The 27,030-nt window shown below is 44.4% G+C and overlaps 2 protein-coding genes across 3 annotated transcripts in view; one reads left to right on the top strand and one right to left on the bottom strand.

Moving 5' to 3' along the window:
- On the top strand, positions 1 to 23,112 carry LOC134535563 (L-threonine 3-dehydrogenase, mitochondrial). The gene is made up of 6 exons (XM_063374752.1): positions 1 to 143; positions 3,298 to 3,411; positions 4,777 to 4,926; positions 9,367 to 9,627; positions 12,662 to 12,928; positions 22,635 to 23,112. The coding sequence occupies exons 1-6, from the start codon at positions 5 to 7 to the stop codon at positions 22,763 to 22,765; spliced, it is 1,062 nt and encodes a 353-aa protein (XP_063230822.1). The 5' UTR covers positions 1 to 4; the 3' UTR covers positions 22,766 to 23,112.
- The window catches only part of LOC134535553 (DNA primase large subunit-like), a 55,489-nt gene continuing 51,485 nt past the window's right edge, over positions 23,027 to 27,030 (bottom strand). The window contains exon 10 of one of the 2 annotated variants that reach the window (XM_063374730.1): positions 23,027 to 26,045. In XM_063374730.1, the coding sequence (XP_063230800.1) occupies positions 25,909 to 26,045 (137 nt within the window). In that variant the 3' untranslated portion in view covers positions 23,027 to 25,908. The remainder of the gene's footprint in view (positions 26,046 to 27,030) is intronic. The other variant, XM_063374739.1, reaches the window with a different exon arrangement.

The following is a 27,030-nucleotide window of genomic DNA, read 5'->3' on the forward strand; positions in this document are numbered from 1 at the left end:
CGACATGTTGCCGCGAGCCGCCTGCAGGGTGCTGGCGGGGAAACTGTGTCAGTTCTCTGGCCGGACAGCGCGCTACCACGGCCAGAGCGAGTGGGAGCAGAGCTCTCACAGCTGCACCGACAACCCCAGGATTCTCATCACAGGTGCTGTACCGCCCGCGTCTCCTCGTGAGCGAACACCCGCTGGTCAACCACGTTACCTTTTGTTTTTACTTTAAAAAAAAAAAAACATTCTGTGAATCCGACGGAAGTCGCGTGGAACATAAATGTGTAAACCACGGTGCTGCCACTAGCTCCTCGCTTCCTCGTCCTGCGTGCCTGTGCCAGAACTACCTATTTCATACTACTGACCTATGCTTCTTGCTTGGGTGAGGGTTTGACTGTTCCGTGTTCGTCTTCCAAGTAGACTTCCGCCACCGCGGCACGCCCTGTTGAAGCCATCTTCAAAGACGATTGACGGTCGCAATAACTGTTCGATGAGATTTTTTATTTAGAGGAAAGGATACAAATATGTAATACCATTTAGTTTTTTTGTTTATAAGTGCTATCTCTATTGTAGTAGAACAACAAGAAAAATACAGCATGAACCTGAAACATTTACGTTCACATTTGTAGACCCGTAACAACACATCATATCACAATTTTATTTAAAAAATATTTATGTGAAAAATGACATTTTTGTCCCCCCAAAAAAAGGGTTTCTAATATGGAATACCACGGAACCAATTAAAAATAAATTAATATAGAAGAAAACGTTCCATGTCTTGCCAATAACTATACAGAGCTATAAATGTACAATATGACAAACATCAAAATTATTATAGAAGTAATTTACATAGTGTGTAATGAAAATTGAAGTATTGTGGCTTAAAAATTACTTGCAGTAATCACAAACATAATGTCCACCTTCGTGACCAGCACATTCCACATGTGACCACATTTCACAAAGCACACACGTGCATCCACTCTTCTCCGCGCACATCATCAGAGAATCTTTCACTGCAGAAAATGCATTCTGCATCTCCATTTTCTGGCACTGACGCATCAGGTATACTGAAATCGGACGAATCATCCCTAACACTCATATCTGCACCTGTGTTATCTGATGATGCATCATCATCAGAAAAAGAAATAGTGTGCATAGACTTTCTAGTGGTGCTCTTTGTCGGCTTCTGTTTCCTACTAGGTGTAGACCTAAGCGTAGTTCTAGGTCTACGCTTTGCTTTTAAGCTCATTCCAGAATTGTTTTTTTAGGATTCTTCCAGCTGCATCTTGTACGGCGAAGACGTCAAGATAGTTTCTGTGCCAGCTTTTCTTCCTAAAGTGCCATTACTTTTCTTGAGTGTTGGAATTGGAGAAATATCCCATGGGGCTACAGAAGTTATTTGCGAACAAGCTGAAGAGCTGGATGTGCCAGCAGTCATTGCTGAAGCAGCTGAAGAGTTTGATGGACCAACGGCGATTGGTGAAGCAGCTGAAGAGTTTGGTATACCAGGATCCATTGGCGAAGCAGCTGAAGAGTTTAATGGACCTGTTGTTAAGAATTCATTGTTTCATTCAATCCATTTACTGCGATTTCACCCGTTTGTACTTTGCGGTACGCTTTGCCAAATAACTAAATTCATCGAAGTTGGTTACAGGACGGGTGTTTGATCGCATCCACAGCCGCACTTCTTCGCTGTAATATTGTTTAAGAGTACTCATGGACGACTTGTCCAACGGCTGCAACTTGTGGGACGAATGAGGCGGAAGACAGACAATGCATACATTATTTGTTCTTGCCCTGTTGAGGACATCTAAGTTTCTGGAATGGCTGTAGTAGCCAGCAAGGACAAACAAAACAGGTGATTCAGCAGTAGGCTTCACGTTTTCCCAAGAAATGACAGAACCACTGTGTAAACAAATCGGACTGTATCCAGCCAGACGGATGACAAACACCAAAGGTCTCCGGAGGAGCTCCCCTCATGGGGTGTGGACTCATATTCTTTCTAGGAAATACCAACATAGGCGGTACATAATCTCGGCCTGCATTCATGCACGTAACCACAGTTACAAGAGAGCTACGTTCACCTGAACTGATGGATGCTACTTGCCATTTTCCTTTCAGTGTGAGAACTGGGATTTTACTTTGAACAATAGTCAGACCTGTTTAGTCTACATTGTAGACTCTGTCAGCGGGGTGTTTGTGCTTATTCATTTCTGACTCCAAAAGGGTAAAAAAAAAAAAAAGGCTGCACATTTTATCTGCTAAATCCCACAGCTCTGTGGAACGAAGTTGCAATTGGTTTACGAAATGATAAAATGTTCTTGTGCTGCTTTAAGAACAGCCTTAACCATCCCTAGCCTGCTATTCCTGATGCAAAAGGATTACTAATGTCGTTAACTTTAGCAATTTGGTAAGCCATGTTTAGAACATCTTCCCTCGTTAGAGCAAAAAAAAATTTCTCCATAAATAGATATTCTATGCTTTTCACATTCCTGATAGGGCCGTTTTCCTACCTAGCTTTGTTTGAACCGAGATTTCCGGAGAGACGGCAGACCAGGCAAGCCTAAACAATGTAGTACGTGGAACACTGAAAACCTTTGCAGTCTTTAGGTAGCCCATTTTATTTTCTCTCACCTGTGATATAGCCATTTTCAATTGCTTTCTTTTCTCCTTTTTTTTTTTTTTTTTTCCTATTTCCCCGCGCCATATCTGTACAAATATATGGAATATCAGGTTACAAATATGGAATAGTATTCCATTTTTGAACCTTCCTAGTATTCCATATTAGTCACCTAGCCGTTTTGAAATACTTGTAATCACTAAAGAGGCACAACTGTGCTAGTATAAAACTATAATTACATGTTTAATAAGACTTATTCATGTACTTTGCGATCCATTAGTACACATATCCTAATAACTTACAATTATGCTATATGATTAAATTATGAGTACATACCTGCAAAAGTATCAATTTTTTCAAAAATACAAATGACACCTTACAACAAAATCGTAACTAGGATAATGGCTGGTCTTCCTCACACGAGCATCGCTGGTGCGGCTGTCGTGATTCTCAACGCCACCAAGAGAGTGTACCACCTACTTCATGAGATATCGTGGTATTCCATATTAAATCACTACTCCATATTTGTATCCTTTCCTCTATTTTTTTATTCCTGTTTTAAGGACAGCAGGGAGAGTTTGCTCTGAAACGCAACTAGCCTTCAGAAATTAAAAGAATCAAATTTATATGGATTTAAAAATAATTAAATGTCCCTCAAATTTGCCAGGTATTGATATCAGCAAATATTTCAGGTAGTCTCGGACAACTAGGGCCTGTGATGGCCCATTTCTTGAGGGAGAAATATAGTGTCGACAATGTCATCATGTCTGACATCATCAAACCAACAAAAGAAATAGCAGAAAGTGGTGAGTAAAAGGATGAATTATTTCACAGGAACAAATGATTAAATGTATCAGAGATTTCTGAGCATAAAGTTTTTGAAATACTGCCTCATATCTCCTCAATTACTCATTTAAAAATAAGGCAGTGTTCTGCCGGTTTTGTTAGAAAAGTAACAAGATCTTTTAAAAAATAAGGTATACCATTGTTTAAAAAGTAAATAATTTAATTCACAGTTTAAAAAAAAAAAGGTCATAAAATCACTTGTATCTCCACCAGTGCACTGACAAGTATAAATATTTTCTGTCCGAAAATGTCTATGATTCAGTTATTTGCCATTATTGAAATACTGCGCATTTATTTTGTAACCATACATTCAATAAGGTGGACGCCTGGCTGGGCGCGCAAGTTCCAAAAGTGCCGAGGCGCTAAGGGCGACAGTGGCTCACGTGTCACATGTCTCTTCGCCTCTACGCGCCAGGCATCGGACTGGCGTTCAGTCTTCGCGTCGGTAACACGCCTCTAAGGGACTTGAAGCGGCGACTCAATAATTTCGTCGCTATATTACTTACAATACCGTGCGTATCAAAATAGGGGCCCGTCTGGTCAGGGGTGTATTTGCGTTGGTAAGGCGGGATGATAAGCGCGACGTTCGCTGGTGCTTCTAGCGCGGTGTCGCCTCTAAGCGCAAGGCTTCCATTCTCGTCGTGCTTAGGCCAACTATGAGATTTGAGCGGTGACCGTAACATTATATGGCAGAGAAATGAAGGTAAAGGTGTTATGCAAGTCCCTTAAATGCTTTCAAAAATATTCACCGGTTGTATTACGCCTAAAAATTTATGCTTTGTGTTGTCCCGGTACCTCCACATTGATAAGCATTAACAAAAAGGTCCAAATATAGAATATTCAATTATCTTGTCCATTGTTTAAAAAATTATGCTTGAATGTAACATCGATAAAGAAATATAATTTATGCGTAAATTTCGTTAGAAATACTTAGTTACAATATATTTGTTATAGAATTACAAACTATTTATTTATTATATTTAAATAAATTTATATCAGGTACACTCAAAAAATTAGTTGTATTTTTACGAGGAATATCCCTGGAAACTCGGTTGCCAACGATATCACTTGTAAAACTGCAGGGCAGAGAGATTCCATAGGAATCTTTTATAGAAGTACAGAGAAAAGAAAATGGTATTTGCAGCGAGTGTCGCACTTATCGCTCCACCTCGCTAATATACAAATACACCCGTGTAGTTTCCGACCCCTTAAATGCAGTTCGCGAGCTGGATGTAATCTCGGTGTGAATCTTGATAGGCTGTAAACGGCGCGTCGACGCCCGGAGCCGAGAGCAGTTTTGAGACGGACCTGTGGTTGCCCCCAAGGTCCGTACATATTCGCCGACGTGCTGGACTTCAAGGGCCTGCAGAGGATCGTGGTGATGCACCGCATCGACTGGATCATCCACTTCAGCGCGCTGCTGAGCGCCATCGGCGAGCAGAACGTGCCGCTCGCCGTGCGCGTCAACATCGAGGGTGAGTGTCGGGGGTCCCGCCACACACTCGCCCGCCTGCCTGCGTCTGTCTGCGTCTGTCTGCGTCTGTCTGCGGTCCGCGCGGCGCGGAGCCGGCGAGACCCGGAGCCCTGGAGCCGTGGCCTCTGCTTCCGAGGTGCCCCCGAGTCGTGTCCGGTTGCACCTCCGACAGGTTTTATTTCAAATTTGTATTTTATATGTGTATAGCCTGTGCCTCGATACTTCACTCTACATCATCAACGCGAGTCTCAAATTCATTCAGTGTGGAAATAAGTAAGATAATCTATTCGAAGATAAAACTTAACGACACCGTTTTGCTTATACTGCTGAATCTGGTATCTTGTGATATTTTGTGTGTGTGTATATATGTGTGTGTATTTATATGGTGTGTGAATGAATATATATATATATATATATATATATATATATATATATATAGCGATATTCGATGATATTTTCCCGATTATTTCCATGGCAAAGGCGTAGGATTGTTGATGCCTCATTCGGGTTAGGATCTCAATTCAGTCTTCGGTAATCATTTTTGCCTTCGTACCGACACAATATTGGACAATAAATTATATTATTTTTCTTTATCTCTTAGATAAAATATTTTATTTCCATGCATTGGTTTTCAAAATTTAATTTTTTTTTTCTCGTGGGAGTGGCGTAAGCAAGAGGTGGGCCATGGATAGGGTCTAATTAACAGTGCAAGCGTTCTGCCTGCAGACTTTCGAAGCGAAGCGCGGGTAGGTACATCAACTAGTACAAAATTAGAGATAAATTAAAAATGTTTATTTATGGAATTTAAATGAATTTCTTCGAAATTTTAATCGTGTATATTTATTTTTGAAACGAACCTGTAGTTCTTGTGCCAACACACTTTTATAATTTTTATTCATATTCTCGGGTACTTTGTTTCCCGTTTCAAAGCAGTTTAATACAAAATAATTACAACAAAACGGTGGTAAAGACGAAATTATATTTAAAAAAAATTAAATAAAATTGTTTGTTAGAAAAGATTATTTTTGCGCTAAAATACAGTTTTTTTTTGTACTCACCATGCTTCTCATTGGTGAATATAGTCAATGACGTCAGATGCAGATGATGCTGTCTGATCTGTCTGGGCTCGGAAGTTCAAGTTCGCCATCTCCGCAAATCAGACAGGTCCGCTCCGGCCGACAGTACCATCAGCACCTGACGTCACAGGTCACGCGAACCAATTAAATGCCACGCTCGCATGTCCACCATCAGCTCCGTTTATTTCCTCCCACTCCTTTATCTATCGCATTGCCCTCAGCAACACGTGGGTACCAGTCCCTACCGCGATCCCGCCAAAGGATCAAATTTTAACACCACCTTAGAAGTAACCCAGTATCATATTTTCCCTAGACGTACATACATAAACTCCATTTTCACAACAAGAGGTATTGGGCGGCATTCCGAGGTCTGAAATTCTTCGCGGGCCCTTGGTTAGATGCTCGGCTCTGGCACACGGACCACGAGGCCCTAAATAGATATGATGACAATACAGTTTTGCGGCACACTGGGTCGCAGTGTTGGCTGATTAAGCAAAAACAGTCTGAGAAGCTCCGACACGACTGACAGACGCGACTGGGCGGACGTGGCAGGCCCAGTGGCGTAGCCAGGATTTGTGTAGGGGGGTGTTAAGAAGCATGGCACCCCCGTATTTAAGCGGGGGGTCCGGGGGTCCTCCCCCGGGAAAATTTGGATTTTAAGGTGTAAAATAGTGATTTTTTAGCAGTTTTCGGTACTTAAATTTAAATATTGTAATGGTAAAAATTTTATTAATTTTAATATGAAATTTGTTTGAGTGATGAATAAGAAATTAATTAAAGATTTGGTGCTAAGGGGGGGGGGGGGTTGAACCACTAACCCCCCCCCCCGGCTACGCCCTTGGGCAGGCCCTTTAGGTACTGCCCTTTCCTCCAGTGGCGTACTCGAGACAAAGCCAAGCGAGGAGCGACGACTTCTCGAAAGTTATTCAGCTATCAAAAATATGCTGTTGGTAAACAAATGAATCGAGAACACACTACTGTGTGTTGACCTCAGTTCAGAAGTCCGGGCGACCGGACACCGAAATAAGGCAAATGTGTCGCTTTATCCACGCCAGCATACAGTATGGAAATCACAGACAAACATGAAGCAAAAAAATGAAAAAAAAAAAAAAAAGAAGTTATTATTCTTCTTCTGGTAAATACTAATAAGAAAATTCTGGGTAAATTCGGTTATGTATTAGAGTGAGGAAACAGCTTATAAATAGCATGGAGTAATTTCTTGGGTTGGAAATGGGAAAGGGGGAGGGCCGGTTCGGGATTACAACCTCGGTCATTGCGAATGCGGGTCCAATCCCTCATGGCAAGTAAGCTTGCTGCATGCTAACGTTCTTGCCATAAGCTTCATGGCTTGTCTTGGCAAGCTTTATTCAAGTTTTCTTTTGCCGTGAATACGTCTTACAAATCGAGATGTCATTTTGAAAAGTGGAGTGTAGCGAAAATAGAAATAGATTTTGAAACGTCATAAAATGTAAACCGGGCGTAGCATATAAGTTTTGCGCAAATGTATGAAGAGTTTAAGGGTTAATATTATACAAGATGCAGTATCCGGCGTTGCCCGGACTGAACACAGGGTGACATATTGTCCACGAGTCAAAGCAAAATGGGTAGCGCTATATGACAGTGTGGTGGGCATAGAGAAATGACACACAATTGCTGTTCGTCTATGACAGTAGTATAGGTTAGCCGGTCCTGAAACAGGGTTCTGGGTGTGGTGCCGGGTGCCGAGCCACATCTCTGACGTCACGTCCATCTGTGACGTCACGGCAGCCATCTTGGATGAGCGTAACGGGACACAACGTAACGGGACAAGTAGGACATTGACCTTCGACCCTCAAAATCCACCAAAATTGGGCAAAAATTGCCCAAAATTCCTCAAAATTCGCCAAAATTTCCATTTCTTAGGAAACAATTCCACCAAACAATCTCAAAAAATTCCACAAATTAAAAATTTCTCTTTTCGAGGGAAAAATTTCCCGTTTCGAGGGAAAATTTCCCGTTTTAGTCAAAAATCCCAGCGGCTGAAAATTCCTAAAACTGGCTTAAAACTCCTAAGAGATAGCTGCTTATAAGCCATTTCTAGGAATAAGGATACCATGACCGCCATCTTGGATGATGACGTCACCGTTGCAATTTCCGTTACGGTCGCCATCTTTAAAATCTTTATTTATTATCCGATTTTAATGAAAAAAATTTTAAAATTTATAAAAAAATTCAATTAATAAATTTTAATAAAAATATTTATAAAAAAATGTACTTTTACGACACGGAGTTCGGAGTCCTCGGTTCAAACCCGGTGAGGGGAAAAAAATTAAAATGACGACTGATCCTTCCCCCACGGTGGCTGATGGCATACTGACTCCCACCACTTTTTTCAAAGCATGTATATCGCCAGTGAGCATGACGTCATGTCAGCCATCTTGAAAATCCGTAATTTTAATGCTAGAGATTCGGGAAAAAATGTAAAAATCATTAAAAAAATTAATCAACCTAATTAAATAATAAAAAAAAATTGTTTTCAAATCCACGTTGGGTTCCTCTGTCGCTTGTTTGTCCAAGGCTGTTGTTTGTCTGCATTTACTGTTCTTGTCACAACTGTCTCGTCGTTGTAAGCCCACTGGGTTCGTCTGTGCTGTGATATTGTTATGACAGATTCCTTCCACGGAAATCTCTGTGCTGTTTGTGCTGATTATTGGCTTGGTTTTCTGCGTGTTCCCCCCCCCCCCCCCGTAATTTGTTTGTCCGTTCTTCGGGTTTTCCCTATGACGCACAGTGTAAACTAGCAATGGCGTATCTCCAACATAATGTTTCTAATGTTTTTTTTTTTCATTAACAACCACGGTGCTGCCATCTGTGGCGAATGGCGCGTACCAAAGTTCACAAAACCAAAGGGAAAACTTTATACTATTTATTGTTTAGTGAATTTTTAACAAGATGAGCAGTATTTTATAATAAAATTCCTTGTCGAAAATAGGTTCAAAGCCAGGGATAAGTATTTTTTTCAAATCTTTTTCGTTTTTTATCGGAGCCGTTTCATCATATATTTTAACATTTTTTCTGCTAATTAAATGATTCTATAGTCGACGTAGCTGCTCCAGCAGTGCAGAAACTACGTGTCATTCACGTCAAGAAATGTAGCTGAAAACTCAATTTGCGTATACTTATCACGCTCGGAATTATTTAAAAAGAATTCTACGTTGACTTTCGTGTCCGGGTTTCATATTAGAAATTTATTTGGAACATGATAGCACATGAATGGTTAGATGTTGCACATCTCTAGCTCACATTATTGTTTGAACTTGCCACTCGCTTGACGCGTGCACGTTGCGGGTATACCCGGGATGCTCTCCAGACGTCCTTGTTCGCAGGGGCCCACAACGTGATCGAGCTGGCCAAGCAGTACCGCCTGAAGCTGTTCCTGCCCAGCACCATCGGCGCGTTCGGGCCCGAGTCGCCGCGCAACCCCACGCCCAACGTCACCATCCAGCGACCCAAGACCATCTACGGCGTGTCCAAGGTGCACGCCGAGCTGATGGGCGAGTACTACCACTACCGCTTCGGCCTGGACTTCCGCTGCCTGCGCTTCCCCGGCGTCATCAGCAGCGACCCGCCGGGCGGCGGCACCACGGGCGAGTACACGCTGCTACAGTGCTGGGCTCTTCCGTGCGGCCAGCACTCGGCCTATAATGTACTTATAATGTTCTAGATTGTTTCAAGCACAAGAACATCTAGTTGTGGTTTATTTTTATTATGCATTTAAATTCTAACCAGTACTATAATAGCTATAATTAATATTTCGTAACCTTGAAAGGCAATCTCATTGGCTGCCATTTGTTACGTTTCCGTTCATTGTGGGAGCAGTAGACGCATAGAGAAATGTTCTGGGAGATCCATTATGCCTCGTTCACATTGTTCGAGTCGGGAGGGGGGTTTTGGACCCCCAAACCCTAGGTGGTGTCTCAAAGCATCGGATTCAACGTGAAGAATCCAAGATGCATATGGAATAGCGAAGGGCTGTAGCGCGGCGGGGGTTCGCTCCCGGTCCGGGCACCCGGGCTCTGGCAAAGCTGTAACCTTTGGGCGGTGGATCGTCTAAGGGACGGTAATTAAGGCAATCTTTGGTTTGGTGTTACCTTACCTACCCGGGCTCTGGCACAGCTGTAACCTTCGGGCGGGAGATATGCTGTTATTCAAGTTCCCAAAGACATCCATGTCTGGATTCGGGGGTGCTCTGCTGCCGTGAGGATGCCAGGGAAAGCACTATACCTGAAGATGAAGGGTGCCACGGGACTGATCCTTTGCTGTGATAGTTCCCTGCTGAGATTTCCTCTAATGGCTCAGGATCAGGATTGGAGTAGGAAAACATGGTGGTAGTGGTCCTCCTATGCTTGGAGAACACTCCGAGGGGTCCCCGCCCTGTTGACGAGTGGAAGTGTTGAGCTACTTAAGATCGGGTACTAGCCTGCTGAGCTAGTAGAGGTTGGATAGGCCTCAGCTGGATCACGAGTAACTGGGTGACCGAGGGGTCCCAGGGATGTGAGAGGTATGGTTCCGTGTCGTAGCTACTCAGATCCCACAGAGGGGGCTGGCTCTGTAGGAGGTCTGGGAGTGAACGGCGGAGCTGGGGGTGGGTCGGTGGGGCCGAAAATGGGATGGGTCTCCTCAACCTCTCGACCTAGCCGGGCGCTCTCCAGTAACATGCCGCGATTGGAAATAGCGAATCTATTTCCCGGTTCTTGGAACCCATGTTAGGCACTGGTAAGTGTCTGGCATGTAAAAGACCCATCCTTCTCCTAACAAGGATCATGCCCTAACGGGATTAACTGCCTGGGGGAGTATCGATGTCAATTAGAGGTGTGAACCTATGTACATGTTCGAGTCGGAAAGGCGAGTGAAATGGTGAAGTCGTTGCTCGTCCTGTCACTGTACCTGCTGGGCGTGTACTAGGTAGAGTCGAGTTGGCGGGCGAAGTCGAGTGGCTTAGTCGGAGACCCAGCGGCTCGACCGCTTCACCGTGCTCTTCGAGTCGTCACACACTCGTCCACACTGCTCGCCGTGTGTGCACGGCCAGTGGAGTAGAGAGCAGACAGAAACTCACAGCTGGCGAGTGGAAGGGAGAGCTACTCGGCCCAGCACGCTCCACCAGTATAAACGAGGCTTTAAGAGTGCCGCCTGGCTGGGCCCACAAGCTCTAAAAGCACCAAGGGCAACACTGGCTCGTTCATCACACGCCACTCAACCTCTATGCACCAGGCACCAAACAGGCATGGTCTTCTATTTGGTAACGTGCCTCTATGGTTCTTCAAACAGTCACCCTGTAACTGTAAGAGGAATATTAAAAAGGCTCCCCGCACTTTCCTATACCTTTTACAAAATTGGGTTTAGTATTTTTCATACCTAAAACCCCATGTGAAAACACCTGGTTCAAACTCATTCACTGTAAAGAAAAATGGAACGAAATTTGTATAGACAAGTGCAATGACTCATAATGCTGTTCATAATCACACACTATCAAGAAATCTTGAACGGTTTGCAAATGCCGCATTAGTACCCGGAGCTCTGCACACCCTTTGGCGAACCCAGCCAGGCAGCCACCTTAAAGAAGCCATTCTAATCAGGGTGTCTTTGTGTTAGTGAGGTGGGGTGATAAGTGCAGCGTTCACTAGTGCTTCTAGCACAGTATCGCTTCTAAGCACACAGTTGTGCATAGGGCAACTATGAAATTTCAGTGGTAACTATAACATTATAATGGTGGAGAAATGAAGATAATGGTGTACTGCAAGTCCTTTAAGTGCTTTTAAGAATCTGTATCGTGAGTTTCATGCCTAAATATTATTCTGAAAATATGCAGTTGAATAGCCTATTGGTGTGAGGAAAATGAAAGGTACTACACTACCAGGCCTCTAAAAGCAAGCTCCAACCCTTCGACACAATTAAGAACAGGTTCCCTCTAACATTAGAAAAAAAAAATTAAGTGTCACATTAATGTAAATCTACCCAACAAAAAAAAAAAATGCAGGCAATAATTACTGTAACTCTGTTTGCTACTTACTTTCAGATACATACCTAACAACCTGACACTGATGTGATTCTTTGATTCCCTAAAGGCAGAGCTGTCGAGATAGAGAAAAAGGATGGGAGAGGGGAAGGGAGAACGAACAAAATGCCCAGGGCTCTAGCTACAAGGGCCTAGTTGAGTTCTGAAATATACTTTTATGCTAGTGTGCACTTTGTTAAAAAGACAATAATAACTATTCTATTGCTAAAATATTTAACAGGAAATCTTACAAGTTACGTGATGTGTGCAGATATCATTTACAGTTATGGCCACCATAACATTTCACCTTTAAATTTTTTTAAATTGTAGGGTTTGAAAAGTTGTTCATTAAGTAATGGGGAGGGGGCTGGTCAATATTATCTGCCCTAGGCCCTTAGTTTCTCTTGATGGCCCTGCCCAACGGTGTTAGAAATTGCACTTTCATCAGTAAAAGCAATTAATAATGTTTGATACCTAGATTACAAATTTTAAGCTTACATTGTAAATATTATATTATCATTATAACTTACTCCTAACATTTTTAATACTTCATACTGTCTCAGTCAAAATGCTATGACCTTAAAGTTTGAATTGCTGACAGTTTTGTTTTCTTGAACTGACCGCAGACTACGCAGTTGCCATCTTCTTCGAATCGCTGCGGGAGAAGCTATTTGAATGCTACCTGCGACCAGACACCAGGCTGCCGATGATGTACATCGAGGACTGCAAACGCGCCATCTGGGAGTACATGGTCACTCCCAGCGAGAAACTGAAGCGTCGGGTGTACAACGTAACAGCCATGAGCTTCACTCCCGAGGAGCTGGTGACAGCCATAAGGAAACACATACCTTCCCTGAAAATAACCTACAATCCTGACAGCAGGCAAAACATTGGTAAGTAGTAAATGCAAATATGGTATCAATTTTGAAACATTTATAAATTTCATTCAATGGTAATTTGGGACAAAATTTTCAAAACAGATTTCAGTGTTCTTTTTATTTTTATTAATTCATTTTATTCATAATAACATTGTTTTAATAACAAATCAGATATTTCTTAATATGTACTTACTTCAACATAACAGTGGCATTTTGGCTCCCTAATATATGATGCACTCTCACAATAAAATAATTACTGACGTCGTACCGCCTGTGACAGTGAAGCCCGGTCTCCACCCCGCCAGTACCTTACCCCGCTGTGATACCGCACCCCTAGCCTAGCCTATGCAGGCTGACGCTGCCGCCCCCCCTCCTAGGCCGGCCGCGGTCAACGGCAGTCGACAACGGGTCATCAACTAGGACGGACGTGCCGTTCCCCGCGTTTCCCATCCGTTCAAAAACGTGCGTGTGTTCATTGTGTTCAGCCACCATATAGCCTAGGAGCTTAGTAGTGCACGCTGGGGCCGACGACCCACCACAACAACGGCTAGACGCTTAAGACTAGCCTGGCGCCCTCCCGGAGAACAAACACCTCAACAGACACACCAGCAACTACTAGGCTCACCCCGGGTATCAAGTTCAAAACCCCGGGTGATGGCATTTGGCGCCCATGCGTGTGACAAACATTAATAATTCCAGTGTTTTTCCGCGATCCGCCAACACCAAGGAAACCAGTGCGCGTGAAACGGCCATCTCGTGCGTGTGAAGGAATTGGGGTTAGACAGACAGGCGCGACCAGGACAGCGGACAAAGGGCTCCCCTCCCTTTCACTTCTGGACATTCCAAAGGAGCGAGACCGACCTCCCCCTTCCACCAGCCGGAGCTAACGCTCTTCTCTTTGTGCGACCGTCCGGGCAGCGGCCCACACCCCTCCCCCCCGCACCCCGAGAACTCCGTTACGGCCCACCCTGCTTCTCCCACCAGCCGAAGTTATCGCTCTACTCTTTGTGCGGTCGTCCGGGAGCGGCCTACCGCGCCACCCCTCCCTCCAGTGCGTGCGCACGATTCCGCACCACGACTACACCAAACAGCACCGGACATTGTGTGTGAATTTCTTTTATATTGGTAAAAATTGTTACGCGACCGAATCCTTCTAAATTATATTAGCTACACCAAATTAACTGACACCTACCAGTGACATCAACAACACAATTGCTCACCGGTAAAATGTTACCACACATTTCAACCACAGTCTGTGCAAACTGCTACCTACCTAAGGGCATGGACCTATTAACAGGGACACTACCATGGCATAACACATGCCGATGCGCACCCGACAGCTTAAAATTCCCGATCAAGCAGGAAACAGTAAAGTCCACATGGGAAATGCAATGGAATCCTGTGTGGCCAGGGAAGGACGAAGCGGGGCTACCACCAACTGCGCCGCCTGCCCTAGTGACCACAGCACCAATCACGCACACCGCCACGGGAAACCCATCAGATAAATTAGAAACAACAGAGTGTGCAAACTGCGCACAGCGCGAGCAGAAACCAAGGCAGGCACGGGAACACACATCACTGACCGACCTGAGCGCCACATGGGGGGCACCGCGAATGGTGACAAACACGGGTAGAGCAACACTACTGGAGTTCAGTGGACTGCCGCAGGAGAACCCGGGCGAGTTTCTACGGCAATGCGAGGTGCGCCTAGCGAGGGCGGGAATACCATCTGACGAATGGGCAGAACGTGCGAGTGAGCAGCTGCGGGGCGTGGCACGTCACTGGTGGAGCCTCTGGGGCCAGTTCGGAATGCTGTGGCCGGAGTTCACCACCAAGTTCATGCAGCGTTTTGACACAGGAGAGGCGGTAGTACAGTGTACCTCCCAATTCTACGGGAGACAGCAGCGAGACGGGGAACCAGTGGAGCAGTTTGTCGCCCACAAACTGCAGCTGTTTCGGCGGATCATGCCGAACACAGAACCAATGGCAGCACTGCCGACTGTCACCACCCTGCTGCGTGATGAGCTTCAGCCCTTCCTCCGCTGCTACCGACACACCTCGGTAGAAGACTATGTGCAACAGGCGGTGGCCACTGAAAGAAACCTACAGATAGTGTGGCGCCGAAACCCATCAATGACAGACCGGGGGTACCACAGCCTAGCGTTACCGGGTGCACCAGTGACCAACCACCAAGCCAGGCCGAGTGAGCCTCAATCATCACCCAGGCGGCAGCGGGCCATCGAGGATGCACTGGCGTCACGCCAGATCACCACGCAGCCATGCCGCCGGGACAACCAATCGCAACGCAACCATGAGCGGCCACCTCAGTGCCAACGGGGTTGCGCCACTGGGGCATATCACTGGCACAGTGAATGCCCACTTCCCCCACCACTACGCCAGCAGCAGACAGTGCCGCAGTCGGGAAATGGACCACCGGGGGTGCGGGACTGAGGGGCCCACCCCCCGCGAGAATGGCGCCATCTGCCACAACCTTCTCGGCACCACCTGCCGCAACTCCCTCCTCGGCACCACCTGCCGCAACTCCCTCCTCGGCACCACCTGCCGCAACTCCCTCCTCGGCACCACCTGCCGCAACTTCCTCCTCGGCACCACCTGCCGCAACTCCCTCCTCGGCACCACCTGCCGCAACTCCCTCCTCGGCACCACCTGCCGCAACTCCCTCCTCGGCACCACCTGCCGCAACTCCCTCCTCGGCACCACCTGCCGCAACTCCCTCCTCGGCACCACCTGCCGCAACTCCCTCCTCGGCAGCACCTGCCGCAACTCCCTCCTCGGCACCACCTGCCGCAACTCCCTCCTCGGCACCACCTGCCGCAACTCCCTCCTCGGCACCACCTGCCGCAACTCCCTTCTCGGCACCACCTGCCATGACCTCAGCCAGGGCACCACCTGCTGCAACCTCACTCTTGGCACCACCAGCCACACCACCAGCAGTGCTACTGGCACCATCCTTACCAATGGCATCACTGGCCACAGGACCAATTCCCTCAATGCCACCTGCACCACCACCTATCAGGATGATGCCAGGTACCACACCAACGCTGGGCCAACTGTTCCGGCCACACGACCACCTGCTGCGCATCCCGGTGGAGGTGAATGGCCAGCCGACGGCGGCACTGGTCGACACAGGCGCGAGCCATGTGTTTGTCGCCCCAAGCCTGGTACCCCCGGGAGCACTCCAACCCTACCGTGCCGAGCTGCGCCTCGCGACCACTACACGGCCAGGGATGACAGTGGGCCAAGCCGAACTCCAGGTAAACCTTCGGGAAATGTCGACCACAGTTCTTGACCTTGTTGTGGAGGACCTGCATGAAGACCTCGTATTAGGACAGCCCTGGCTGGCAGAGCATGATGCTGTGGTGGAGCTGAAGGCTGCACGAGTCCACGTGGGAACCCGGGAGCGATACACAGTGTATGCCACGGGGCTCGCACCCGAACCACCTGGCGAACCGCTTACACTGGCGCAACTGCGTCACGATGTACCCCCGCAGTATCAGGCAGCTGTGGAAAAGGTGCTGCAAGAGAGGCAGGATGTGTTTGCACTTGCCAACCCCCTGCAACGCACCACAGTGGCAGAGCATCGGATCCCAACCATGCATGATCAACCCATTCATGAACCACCCAGGGGATATGGCTTCCGAGAGCAGAGCGCCATCAGAGAGCAGGTATCAGAAATGTTACGGGATGGCATCATCGAGCCCTCCAATAGCCATTATAATTCATGTGTGGTGTTGGCCCCGAAAAAGGACGGCTCGCTGCGTTTTTGTGTGGACTTCCGGCCCCTGAATGCCATCACCATCAGCTCACCTCCGCCCCAGATCAGTGTCGAGGCCGCCATCGCAGGCTTAGGACGAGCCAAAGTGTTCAGCACGCTTGACCTCAAGGCTGGCTATTGGCAGGTGCCCATACGGCCTGGGGACCGAGGTAAAACTGCTTTTACAACACCAGATGGGCGGCGCTTCCAATTCAGGGCCATGCCATTCGGCTTAAAGTGCGCACCAGCCACCTTCCAGGAGATGATGACGCGGGTGCTAGAGGGGTATGTGGGACAGATTGCCATAGCCTACCTCGATGATGTCATTGTGTTTTCCGAGACATGGGAGGACCACATCCGCCACCTTGCCCTCGTCCTAGAGCGGCTCGCGACACATCACCTAACAGCAGCCCCAGCCAAGTGTCATGTCGGGGCGCTCAAAGTCGAGTTCTTAGGGCACTTGGTGGATGCGGCAGGCAACAGCCCACAACCAGTCCACTTGCAGAAAATCGCGGAGGCTGAGGTGCCGAAGACCCGCAAACAGCTACAACGTTTCGTGGGACTCGTTAACTGGTTAAGGAGCTATATACCCAACTTTTCAAGTATCATTGTTCCACTCACAGACCTTTTATCACCACAGTTGCGCTACAGGTGGGATGCGATCGCACAAAATGCCTTTGACCACATCAAGGCCGCATTCACGAGCTGCCACACATTGGCACGGGTGGACCCAGAGCGCCGCCTGTACCTGCAAACCGATGCCAGTGCCCTAGGAGTGGGAGCTGTGCTGTTCCATCTGGACCAAAATGGAGACCGACAAGTCATCGACTATGCGAGTGCGAAGTTCGGCTCGGCAGAGTGTCGTTACCACAGTAACGAGCAGGAGTAACGAGCAGGAGTGCCTGGCTGTCGTGTGGGCTGTGAAGAAGTACCGCCCGCACCTGGAAGGAAAACCATTCACGCTTCGCACCGACAACAGGTGCCTGACCTGGCTGCACACCATGCAGGGAAGGAAGGGCAAGCTGATCCGGTGGGCATTGTTCCTGCAATCTTTTGACTTTGAAGTCGAACATGTCCCTGGAACAGACAACCAGCTGCCCGACCTTCTGTCTCGCGAGCCAGATGAGAACAGCGAGCTAGCCGACCATGAAGACTGGGAGTATATGCTGCCACCCAGCCACCAAAACAGGCAAGCCCAACCAGATGCAACATGCACGCAGATTACAGCCGATGCCCAGGAAGACAACGTACCACCGAGTACAGCAGCCGACGTCCACCTGCGAGTTTTGGAAGCCCAAGGGACGTCACCAGAGGCCAATCGACGGCGCCAACAGGCGACGATGGGAGAACATGACACCTGGTGTGTACGAGACGGGACAGTGTGGTGCCGTACACCTGGACACCAAGTGGACTGGAAGACGTACGTACCACCTGAAGCCCGGGAAGCTGTACTACGGTTCTACCATGACCACGACCTAGCCGGCCATCCCGGCACTGATCAGACGAAGCGGGCTGTTTGCCAATATTACCACTGGCCCGGAGTCGCCAGCGATATACGCGAGTACGTGCGCGAATGTCAAGTCTGTCAATCACGGAAGGCAAGACGGCGAGATGGGGAGGAGCAGCAGCGGCCACGGGAACCCACCACAGCCTTCCAGACAATAGCACTGGATGTGATGGGCCCATATCCACGAACACCGAGGGGGAACAGGTTCTTGCTTGTAGTAACTGACCTGTTCACCCGGTGGACGGAGGCCTATCCCTGTCGAAATGTGCGAGCCGCCACCATCACCAAGATCCTGGCACAAGAGTTCTTGCCGCGCTGGGGCTACCCGCAGTCAGCCCTCTCCGACAATGGCAGCCAGTTCTTGGGCCGACAGTGGAGGACCTGGTGCGACGACCACCAAATACAGCACCACACCACACCTGCATACCACCCGCGGGCAAACCCCACCGAACGCCGCAACCAGGAGCTGAAGGCACAGATGCGCATACGCCTCAGCTCAGACCATGCGCAGTGGGACAGGCACATTTCAGATGCCCTGTTCTGCACGCGCCGTCGGGTGAATGCGGCAACTGGTAGAACACCCGCCGAGATGGTTCAGGGACACAATCTACCCCTGCCCGGTGAATGGGCCACGCATGGAGTACCACACCCGACAGAAGGACCGGAAGAGCGAGACCGCCGCCGCACAGCCACACATGAAGAAGCACGCCAACGGCAAAAAGTCTACGCGATGGAAATAACACCAACGACGAACCACATGCCACCCACCGTACAAGCAGGAGACCAAGTGTTTGTGCGTGTCCATCCCCTGTCGGCCACACCACGTAATTACTGCGCAGGATTGGCCCCCCGCTGGGGAGGCCCCTACACAGTACAGAGACGCCTGGGCCAGACCACATACCTCGTGCGCCTAGGTGGACGGCGGGTGAAGAAGATTCATCGTGATGACCTGCGCCTTGCCAAACTCCCGGGAGACAGGCTCCCAGAATCGCCTGTAACACTGACTCCACCAGAACACCCAGCACCCAGGAGAGAACTGGACGATCCGACCACCCCTGAGGGTGAGGGGGACGAGGACCAGAACGGTGGGCAAGTCTCACGCCGACGGTTCAGACGCAAACGATTACCACGAGTAATTATCACTGATGTCTCGGCGGATGAAACGACATTCGATGCAGACGAGGCACCAAGTACACCACCGGTCGTGACCGAACCGTACGAGACTGAACCCGATGCACCTGTGTCACTGACCCGGGGTGCCTGGGGCCACCTGGCATCCCTGGAGGATGCCCAATTCACTGTCCATGTGATCGAGCCGAACGACGAGGCTAACGAACAGCCCTGCCGGCCATTCCAGCACCCGTGTCACCTGGATGATAATGGCCTCAATGAGCCAATGACCCCACAGCGACAAATGCATCGAAAAATGAGAACAAGGCTGTTCACAGGCGCAGACACCACACCTGATAGGAGCAGCGACCACGCGCTGTCACCACCCGCAATGGAACCAGAGGAGGACCGAACCAACCAGAACTCGAGTGGTCTGGCAGCACCCGGGATTCCAGAAAGTGAAGAGACCACGTCGGCTACCCAAACTGACCTCCGCCAACATGACAACCTGACCGGACGGCCCCAACGGGTCAGACGGCCACCGAGATACCTCGCAGACTATCACCTGGGAACAATCCGGGGCGCCCGGTATGCTGAAGAAGCCCCCGTGTTCACACAGCGGGATGACCTGTGAGCAGAGCGCGGGCCCTACCAGCTGCTGCCACTCCAAGTGCCTCCAGCCTGGACCTGCTGCCAATGCTAGGGGTGCAACCATGCTGCGGGGTACCGTTCGCAGGGAAAGACCGGGCTTCTCCAGGGGGGGGCGTTTGACGTCGTACCGCCTGTGACAGTGAAGCCCGGTCTCCACCCCGCCAGTACCTTACCCCGCTGTGATACCGCACCCCTAGCCTAGCCTATGCAGGCTGACGCTGCCGCCCCCCCTCCTAGGCCGGCCGCGGTCAACGGCAGTCGACAACGGGTCATCAACTAGGACGGACGTGCCGTTCCCCGCGTTTCCCATCCGTTCAAAAATGTGCGTGTGTTCATTGTGTTCAGCCACCATATAGCCTAGGAGCTTAGTAGTGCACGCTGGGGCCGACGACCCACCACAACAACGGCTAGACGCTTAAGACTAGCCTGGCGCCCTCCCGGAGAACAAACACCTCAACAGACACACCAGCAACTACTAGGCTCACCCCGGGTATCGAGTTCAAAACCCCGGGTGATGGCATTACTAATAAGTAATAAGTATGTCTCGGGCATAATATTCGAAAGAAAAATAAATCTGCAATGATTGTGAGTTTGGAAAACATGATGTGTGTTTTGTAAAAAAGGGTTTCTGATAACTGATAAGCAATGCCAACTTTCTTTTTACTATCTGCGTGGATGTTACATTTTAGTAGAAAATTCATACTAACAAAATTACATTAATTTGATTTAATACAGTACAATTTTTATGATTTAAGTCAAGTTTTGCTAAAACCCAAAATAATATCATGATTTGAGTTGAGTTTTGGTGTTTTATGGTGTATTAACTTTGCATTTTGGTTGTTACATGTTGGATTTACATAGTGGCGTAGCCAGGATTTGTGTATGGGGGGTGTTGAGAAGCATGCCAGCCCCCCCCCCTTCCCCCCCCCCGTATAAAAGCGGGGGGTCGGGGGTCCTCTCCCGGGAAAATTTGGATTTTAAGGTGTAAAATAGTGCTATTTTAGCAGTTTTCGGTTCTTAAATTAAAATATTGTAATGGTAATAATTTTATTAATTTTAATATGAAATTTGTTTGAGTGATGAATAAGAAATTAATTAAAGATTTGGGGCTAAAGGGGGGGGGGGGGGGGGGGGTTGAACCCATAACCCCCCCCCTCCCTGGCTATGCCCCTGGATTTACATGCTTTTTGGTGTTATTTTAGTTTCATAACACATTCACGGTAAAATATTGTCCCTAGTAATAATCCATTGACCATTATTAATGGACGGCTAGGCTTGCCACAGCCATGCTTTAATATTGGGAAACAACAGCTGGTATTGTACATAGTACAAGGCTAACAAACAAATACCCTAGCAAGTGTGCGATACATTTAGAATTGTTAAAGAAACTGTATTTCATACACAATAAATATCTCTCAATGTTCAACTAATTAATATTTCAGTGTAATTACTTAATAATATCCAACAATATAAAAAATAATTGTGCGATGGCCACAAGCACACTTGCAATGAGAAGTTATATATTTATAATACCTACCATCGTCACTAGTACTGTTGAAGGAATAGCATGGTCAAACTTCATTGTAATTTAAACTGACATCTGTGTGATATAAGTATTTTTTGATAATAAACAGCAAAAACACTGATTGGTAGGCTATTTGGTTAAATAGTTAATTAATATTATATTTTACAACTAAGAACACAGCTGCATTAAATTATATAGGCCTTAATTTTGCTACATAAAAGGATGCAATTATATTTATTCCTCCCTAAATAATTATAATATTTAATTACCAATCGCTAATGCTATGCAAAAAAAAATATTCTGACACACAAGTTTATACAATAGTCCATATCCCAAACATATTGGTCTACAGCAACGAAAGTTTTTTATCTATAGGTGAAATTTTTTTTTGTTACATACAAATTTCAAATTACATACTAGATTTCCTTTACAATCATTGCGTTCTGATTCAACAAATAATAATTTTTATGAAGACTTACCTCAAAATAAAGCTATTGGCCTGGAAAAATTCAAAGAATTCTTAGACATATTTAAAAAATTTACATTTTTAATGAAATGTTAACCTCCAAAGTGGTCTTTAAAATACTTACAGAATTCATACTATTAAAACCATGTTGTCTAGCTGTGTTGTTAAAAAAAGGATATCAAATTCTAACCATGGTTAAGTGTTTTTCATGTGGTTACTGGAAAAAGTTGGTAACTAACATAATCAGATACAAGTACGTATCTTACTGTCAATAATGAGACAAAATTGTATGTGTCAAAAATTTTTAATATCTGAAACATTCCATAAGAAATAAGCTTTCACTTCCTGACTTTTTCTGGACATAGAAACCATTCTCTTCATCACGGTTATTACAAAAAACCTGTTTTCAGAAACTCCGCTTACATACTTTTTCCAATAACACGATTTAAACTCTGCTCTTCAGAGAATATGCCTAAATAAATTAACATATACAGTTTAAGTATGTAGTGCAGTATGTTTCAACCGTCATAATTATATGCAGTTATGTTGGCTAAAAAAAATTTAAACTTGAAAACTCATAAGTTAAGCAAGATGTTTTTAAAAACTTGGAATTTTTGTATAATTAATATTCAATTGGATGTATCAGGAGGCTTCCAAGTTTAGGTGAGACAGTGATTATTATTTCAGCTGATTCGTGGCCGTGTGTGTTCGACGACAGTGAAGCTCGCAATGATTGGGGCTGGAGTCACAACTACGATATCAACAAACTTGTGGAAACAATGATAAGAGATGTCAGGAATAAAATGGAGGCATCATGACACAAGCAGATGGCTACAAAATGTAAAACACTACTGCCCCATGTTGCTTGTGTCCAAGTACCTTATACTTTAAACGCCGTTTAAAGGTATCAGCAGAATTCTTGGTACTGGGTAAAAGAAGCAATGATTTCTTTCTTCGAAAAGAAATACATAGTATATTTCTACAGGAGTCAAATTTTGATTCCATTCAATACAGTGAAGACTGGAGAGTAATGTGGACATTATTTTAAAATAATTTTAAATAAATTAAACTCAAATTACTTTTGGTACTCTATAATATTATTCAAAAAGACATGTAATGTAAAAAGATACAAACTTTCTCATAAATGTTATTTATAAAGAAACTATTAAAGCTGTTTTATTATTTAATAGTTGAAAATTTTGAACCATAAAAAGTTAAAGATTTTAACTTTTCTTAGAAACCAAGACAACACAGAGCCATGAATGAAAATAAAACCAATTATGTAATGAACTATTAAATTATGAATAAAAGTAACTCTTAAAATTAATTGTTTGGTAAAATCAGATTTCACTTAAGAACTATTGTTACAAAAAACGAAAAAACCTACTTCAAAAGTCAATATGTATATAAGATTATTTAAAACTCCATTTATGCTGATTATCAAAATTATTAGTCTCAAATCACTTATAAATATACTTTCCTGCCATGTATTTAATACAGTCAAATTTTTTTATCACATCCAAATTTTTTATTTAAGTCTGCACGAAAGTACAGCACTAACTTCCAGTAAAAGATTCCACCAGAACTGCCATCCAAGCCTGTACACAAGCTGCCATGGTGGTTTTTCTATGCAACTTAAAACACTGATATGTACTTCACTACAAGCTTCTGCAATATTTTGTTTTATGCAGTGACAAATAGATTTACTAGGGTGATTCAAACTTTCAACGTTTCAACCATTTTAAAACATGAATAATCCAGGCTTGAAGCTGCTACGACTCAAACCCAGATCAGATCTTGGTGGAAGGCAAGAGATCTCACTACGTACTAAACTACCGTGACATTTACGAACTTAAGTATGCATCTAATGAAATGTATTGAAAACTTGGTCACTCAAAAATTTGTTTACACTACCTATTAACTTGTGATACACAAGCTCATGAACTATGACCTCCAACCCAGTAAAAAGCATGAGAACTATAAATTTTCTAATTCCAGTGGATTGCAATTTGTACCTCTCTCTCAATCAAGATAAATCAAGATGTGGCCAATATCCATGTTCCCCAAGCAAAATCATGTGAAGCATTGGAATTATGCTGCTGCTGCTCCAAAAGCAAGGCCACATAGTTGTTACAAATAAAAACACTGGGAATACCATATACACTAATTCCATGCTGAAACAGCATGACTTACTACTTAACTATGACGACAATTGCACATTGCCAATACTACACCAGACAATCAAAGCAGCACACATGGTGTTGCATATCTGAAGTAATATTTATAGAAAATTTACTACACAGATAACATCTGTACTGTAAAATGTGTACCGCTGAAAGTCAATCACAAATAGACAATAAATGAATTACAATATTTTGGATTAACGCAATAGTAAGTGTAATTAAATTAGGTATACTAAACAGATGTTAACCTCATTATTGTCACAATAACCTCTAAATATCTTAAAACATTTTATTCTATTTCCAAATTCAGCTGATAAGAGTGATAGCATGTTTGTTCTTAGGTGATCACACAAACATTTTTAGCCAACAGCAGAGGCAGTAGCAAAACTGACTAACTCAGCAGCTTTAGTGATTTCAAATTATGGCTTCTCTTGCACATTCCTAACTCCGTTATATCAATACCCTGAATTGTAATACTTTACAGTTTGTTTAAAAAAAAGCACATATCTTTGTACATGGAGGGACCAGTAACGAAACCTTGAGTAAATTTGTTCACAATAATTTCAAAATTTACCATGATTCATTTAGTGTGTGTATTTTTCAGTTCACAATGAAAATCACCAAACATGTAAAATTCAAAATAAGTCAATAAAGAACATTTGGATAAATATTGTGTCCATCAAAATTTTTTTAATTTTTCATTTTCTGTAAAAATATCACAGTTAAGAAAATATAAAGCTTTTGAAGCAGAAAGCAGATAGTCATTATTTTTGGAGAAATTATAGATAGAAATTATTTCAAGCAGTATGGAATAACAACAGATACATGTAAATACTAGTGTAAAAAATTATTCAAAAATACAGTTTTATCCAATCACAAACAGTTAAAATTATGACCTTACATTAACATCCAAAAGTTTATTTTAAAAATAAATACGCAATGTTTGAAGTAATTCCAGAGTCCCATTGACAAATACTAAATTTAAAAAATTCTCAGTTTTGCAAAGTACATATTGCTTGAATATAGGTTGAATCCTCTATCTAAAACATAAATTATAGGGTAATTGCTAGAACATACTTTACTGTTTGCCTATTAAAAATAATACAGAATACAGAAAACTGAAGTATAAACTCAACACTACCACTTTCCTCCATCATAAAAATGGTGTAACGTCATATTGTTCACAGTATTTTATCTTGTCATTGTAAATATTACAATTACTTTACAATAAATGTCAATGGAATATATAAAATAGTGTTCATTATAATTTATTTTTGCAAACACAAGCAAAAAATGGAACACATATTCAGAATGACAGAACTACGTAATAACTTTTTCTAGTTTTACACAAAGAAAGAGCCATTCCATTTTCTTTTTATTTAAAATCAAACTTTGGATGAAATTCATAACAAACATTTGGCACCTTTAAAATACAAATATCACAATAAAAAATTTACATACTCAATTATCTACAATTGAGAGCTAAGCTACTCAATATTTTGGCTAGGTTTAAAATATAGTTATACCAAATAATTCTCATCACATCTTTTTTTTTCTTTGCAATATTAATCTCACGGAAATAAAATGACTAAATGATGCCTGGCACAGAAAATATCATCTTTTTCCTTATCAAGAGCACTAAATTGGCATTACGACACAGTTTTCTCCGGAAAAAATTAAAGCCAAGTCATATGTGTTGCAAAATGCAAAATTCTCAAAAATCAAATATGTAGTTTGAACTGAGAACAACACTCAACACAGTAGTTGCTTCAAGTATTTCAAGGGACTCCTTTCTCCAGAGCAACACTCGCACTCTCATTCAAAGCACTGATGTTAAAATCTTCATCCCACATCATGTCATCCCCAGCTGCCAAATCCACGGTTGCCACGGGTGTTGACGACGCGTTCTTAGCAACTGAGAAAGAAAGAAAAACTGTACATACTCACAAACAAGCTAAAACCAACTTTACTGGACACCCATTATAAAATTTAACTTGAAGGGCCCCGCCTACCTGGGCACACATATGGTGCGCAGAGCTTCAGGAAAAACAAGTGATTAAAAAAATACTGAAAATCTCAGAGTGGAGTCTGTTTAAGAAAAGAATTTAATAATTCGCTGAGAGCCCATAAGTTTTTCAGTTTCCGGATTAAGTTTTTAAACTGTATTTTTAGAAGAATTAAAATGGCTAAAATTTTGTTTTCTGAGTAATTTTTAGGCATAAAACAACCAGTACAGATTCTTAAGCACTTAAGGAACTTGCATTACACTGTTATCTTCATTTCTCTGTCATATAATGTTATGGTCACCACTCAAATTTCAATATTCATGACAAGTAGACTGCCCGCCAGTTCAGAGCCTTGCACTAGGAGGCGATACCGCACTAGAAGCACCAGCAAGCATCGCGCTTATCATCCTGCCTCACTAACACAGATACGCGCCTGACTAGACAGGCCCCTTAAGGACAAGGAGTCAGTAAGAGCAATTATGATCTCAGTTCACCTTGGCCCTAAATCATACATAAAAAAATCCAACAGCTGACATTTACAAACAATAAAAAAAAATTGTTAAGTACTATAGTTTCACTATTTCATTATCAAATATGCTTAAAGTAAGAATGGTAGAGGTTCGTTATCGTTACAAGTTAAATGGTATATCTTAAAATGGAATTAATAATCAATGCAGCAAATGTTTCAAAATGTTGAGTCTTGAGTGTACAGTTTACACAGGGTTCTTACAGGAACTTACAATTAACTTTCAAGGACTTTCCAAGGACTTTTCAAGGACTGTACAATAATTTTTCAAGGACCACAGTAAAAATAAATTATATTAGCTACATCAAATTTTTACTTAAGTAAGTCAAATTAAGTTTAGTTTCGCAACATTTCTATTTCTGCTGTAA

This window comes from Bacillus rossius, chromosome 1 (assembly GCF_032445375.1).
Source record: "Bacillus rossius redtenbacheri isolate Brsri chromosome 1, Brsri_v3, whole genome shotgun sequence".
Taxonomy (NCBI): domain Eukaryota; kingdom Metazoa; phylum Arthropoda; class Insecta; order Phasmatodea; family Bacillidae; genus Bacillus; species Bacillus rossius.

Excerpts from the sequence above, each read along its gene's own strand:
- LOC134535563 (XM_063374752.1), top strand. The coding sequence starts at position 5 with ATGTTGCCGCGAGCCGCCTGCAGGGTGCTGGCGGGGAAACTGTGTCAG. Across the intron at positions 4,927-9,366 it reads CGTGCGCGTCAACATCGAGG|GGGCCCACAACGTGATCGAG; the intron begins GTGAGTGTCGGG and ends CCTTGTTCGCAG. Across the intron at positions 12,929-22,634 it reads TGACAGCAGGCAAAACATTG|CTGATTCGTGGCCGTGTGTG; the intron begins GTAAGTAGTAAA and ends TTATTATTTCAG.